Below are 2733 nucleotides of genomic sequence, written 5' to 3' on the forward strand. Positions count from 1 at the left end.
TAATTAATCATGTAATTAGTTACGTGACTAAGAGCTAATAATATATACACCTTAATATAATATCATATAGTATATAAGTGGCCACATAATAAAACACGTAACTAATCACGTGACTAATTACGTGACTAATTATATAGCCTTATAAGAAAATTTTTTCCGCCCTCTTTTTTATTACTCTTTCCACCGTTTTCTACTACCCTTTTCCACTACCCTTTTCCACTACCCTTTTCTACCACCCTTTTCCACTACTCTCTTCTACCTCTAGGTAGACATAATATATTCGTATCGCCTAGAGGTTTATATATAGAAGGTTATTATAAGTAGTGAATTTATAGTTATAGATATTATAGATAAGATTAGGTAAGAAAGTCTTATCCTAATATATATATACCGGTACGCGATATCTATAGCTAAGATAGTGGCGTATATAGACTACTACGCGGGCTCGCGTAACCTTCCGAAATAGCATAGAGAGGGCTATAAATACTAGACAGGGCGGCTATAAATAGTGATACTCCTTCCCGGTAAGGTATAGTAAGTAAGCAAAAGTGATAAGTAGGTAACGCGTATAGGCGGCTAAGAAACTACTCGTTATTAATAATTACCCACTATAGGTAAGTAATGGTTGACGATTCACGGATAAATAACTAAAATATCAACAATCCGGCCTATCTCGTTACTAGTGATCAATCGGCTCTTCGGGAAGCTCCTCGACTTCCTCTTCTTCCCTTAAGCAGCTGAGAGGAGGTTCAGCAAGGCCGTTGAAAAGGAAAGTGGAATAGACAAGGATAGCGAAACCAACGACCTGTAGCCATTTGAAAGTTTCCCAACGAAGACAAAGAGACACGAGCCAGATGAACAGAGTCCTACAGGTATCAATAGTTGATCGGGAAGTGGCGCTGATACTCCGCGTGACAGATAAACCAAAGAAGTTGAAGCCGCTGTTGTGAGCAATACGGTTAATCAAACGCATATATCATAAATGCTCGGAGAATCTACTTACCCGATGCTAATCATAATGAGTATGCTGGAGATTGAGAGGTTCCTGTTGGTGGTGATCTGCCTCCAACCTTCGACCATATCAAAAGGACCATAGCGGCCAGCATTCGTACCGCCAATACAGAAATGCAGAATGGCCATTATACCAATGGTGAGGACGAATCCGAAGATGCCCTCCCATCCAATCACTTTGATGGGCTCGATCGCCCATTTTTCCAATATCCATTCTTCAAGGACAAACTGGGTCGCGGTGAAGATCTGGGCGCCAGCAATGAGAAGGATCCCCGTTACTGACAGGAGAGCACTCGAGGCGGATGTCGACTCTAAGGTGGCGTGTATGCTCGCATTTCCCTCTACCCCTCCCGTATCTTCGTGGTACAGAGCGCCAGCCAAGCCTACAATAGCCACACCCAGCACGACACCTACAAGGGAAATCCACTGGAAGGGTCGGAGGTGTCTCCAAAGAAAAGCAGAACTGAAAAGGCCAACGAACAAAACAAGGGCGCCTCGCGTCATCTGGTATATGGACGGGACGACCATCAACAGCCCAGTATTCATCAGAGTAGTGCCGCAAATATCGCACATTGCAGGTAGGGCAAGGAGAAGGACATGATGCCCGCTTAGTCCTGCCCCAGCAAGCTTTTGATCGACCAGTTTGGGGACTGCAACAGTGGCTTCTGTAACAAAAGCCCCCATGTCGTCAGCATCGGCGGTGGTGTGTATATCATCTGTGCTAATGGTTTCGTATCCGCGTCCTTGCGGCGAGCTCTTGGATGCGTATTGCCTCCACAACGTCATAATTCCGACAACAATCCAGCAACCCATTTCACCAACGAACATTTGGGCTGTCTGGAGAACAGGTTGGTGAAAATTGGCCCTTTTCTCTGGGGAACCAATTTCGCAATTCCTCACACATTGCATATCCTAGGAAGTAACACGTGTCAGATTGTCATGATAAACTAGTGCGGTATTATGCTCTCATTTACCTGATACTTCGTGAGCAGGGTGTTGCAAACCCCGGTGAGGAGCATCATAGCAACTAAGAAAGCGAGAGCAGTGAGAGAGGCCATCTTGCTCATCAGGAGGCATGATAGCCTACCTATTAAGAAAGACAAAAGTAAGGCTAAGGTTAATATAAAGTGCCAGGTATTAGTGCCTACCTTAGCTTACCGGGAGTCGGTGAGTATTGTTGCAAACAGCGTATAACTCAATTGCGTAAAATTGGGCGATCGATCTGTTTATTCAATTAACTCTGTGGAAATCCCTGATTAAAGTGCTAAAATCCTGCCCTTATTCCTGCGGCAGGTCCACTCCTATTTTCGGGGCCGGAATAACTCGTTCCGAACCTGCTTCGGGCTAGCGTATACGATATACCTCCCTAACTAAATAGCTATTCGGCAGCTGCTTAGTTAAAGTTATTTATAGGCTTTTTCTATCGGTATATCTTCTTTTTAGCGTCTATATAGCTTTTATCGAATTTCTCTTCTAGCCCCTCTAAATACTCCGGTAAGATCACCTCTAGCTTATTTATATAGAGACGTCCCTGTATATCCATTACTCCTACCTATTTCCTAAAACTTATAAACTTTTACCTAGATAGGACTTTTATTAATCTATCTATAATTATCTTAGCGCTTATAATATAGCTAACTTTAATGCTTGCGTTTAACTACGCCTCTTATAACTAGCTATTATATATATCTATATACCGTAAGCGTATATTTAATGCTACGA

At 42.9% G+C, this 2733-nt stretch overlaps 1 protein-coding gene across 1 annotated transcript; it reads right to left on the minus strand.

Moving 5' to 3' along the window:
• Positions 1–563: 563 nt before the first annotated feature.
• Positions 564–2206, minus strand: ACRALDRAFT_1076312 (uncharacterized protein). The gene is made up of 3 exons (XM_071018495.1): positions 1986–2206; positions 1004–1923; positions 564–941 (listed from the first exon to the last, which is right to left on the minus strand). Exons 1-3 carry the CDS (start codon positions 2076–2078, stop codon positions 680–682), a joined length of 1275 nt encoding a protein of 424 aa, XP_070873756.1. The 5' UTR covers positions 2079–2206; the 3' UTR covers positions 564–679.
• Positions 2207–2733: the final 527 nt, after the last annotated feature.

Source organism: Sodiomyces alcalophilus (genome assembly GCF_042370955.1).
Source record: "Sodiomyces alcalophilus JCM 7366 unplaced genomic scaffold ACRALscaffold_6, whole genome shotgun sequence".
Lineage (NCBI taxonomy): Eukaryota > Fungi > Ascomycota > Sordariomycetes > Glomerellales > Plectosphaerellaceae > Sodiomyces > Sodiomyces alcalophilus.

Excerpts from the sequence above, each read along its gene's own strand:
- ACRALDRAFT_1076312 (XM_071018495.1), bottom strand. The coding sequence starts at position 2,078 with ATGAGCAAGATGGCCTCTCTCACTGCTCTCGCTTTCTTAGTTGCTATG. Across the intron at positions 1,924-1,985 it reads CCCTGCTCACGAAGTATCAG|GATATGCAATGTGTGAGGAA; the intron begins GTAAATGAGAGC and ends GTTACTTCCTAG. Across the intron at positions 942-1,003 it reads CTCATTATGATTAGCATCGG|CGGCTTCAACTTCTTTGGTT; the intron begins GTAAGTAGATTC and ends TGCTCACAACAG.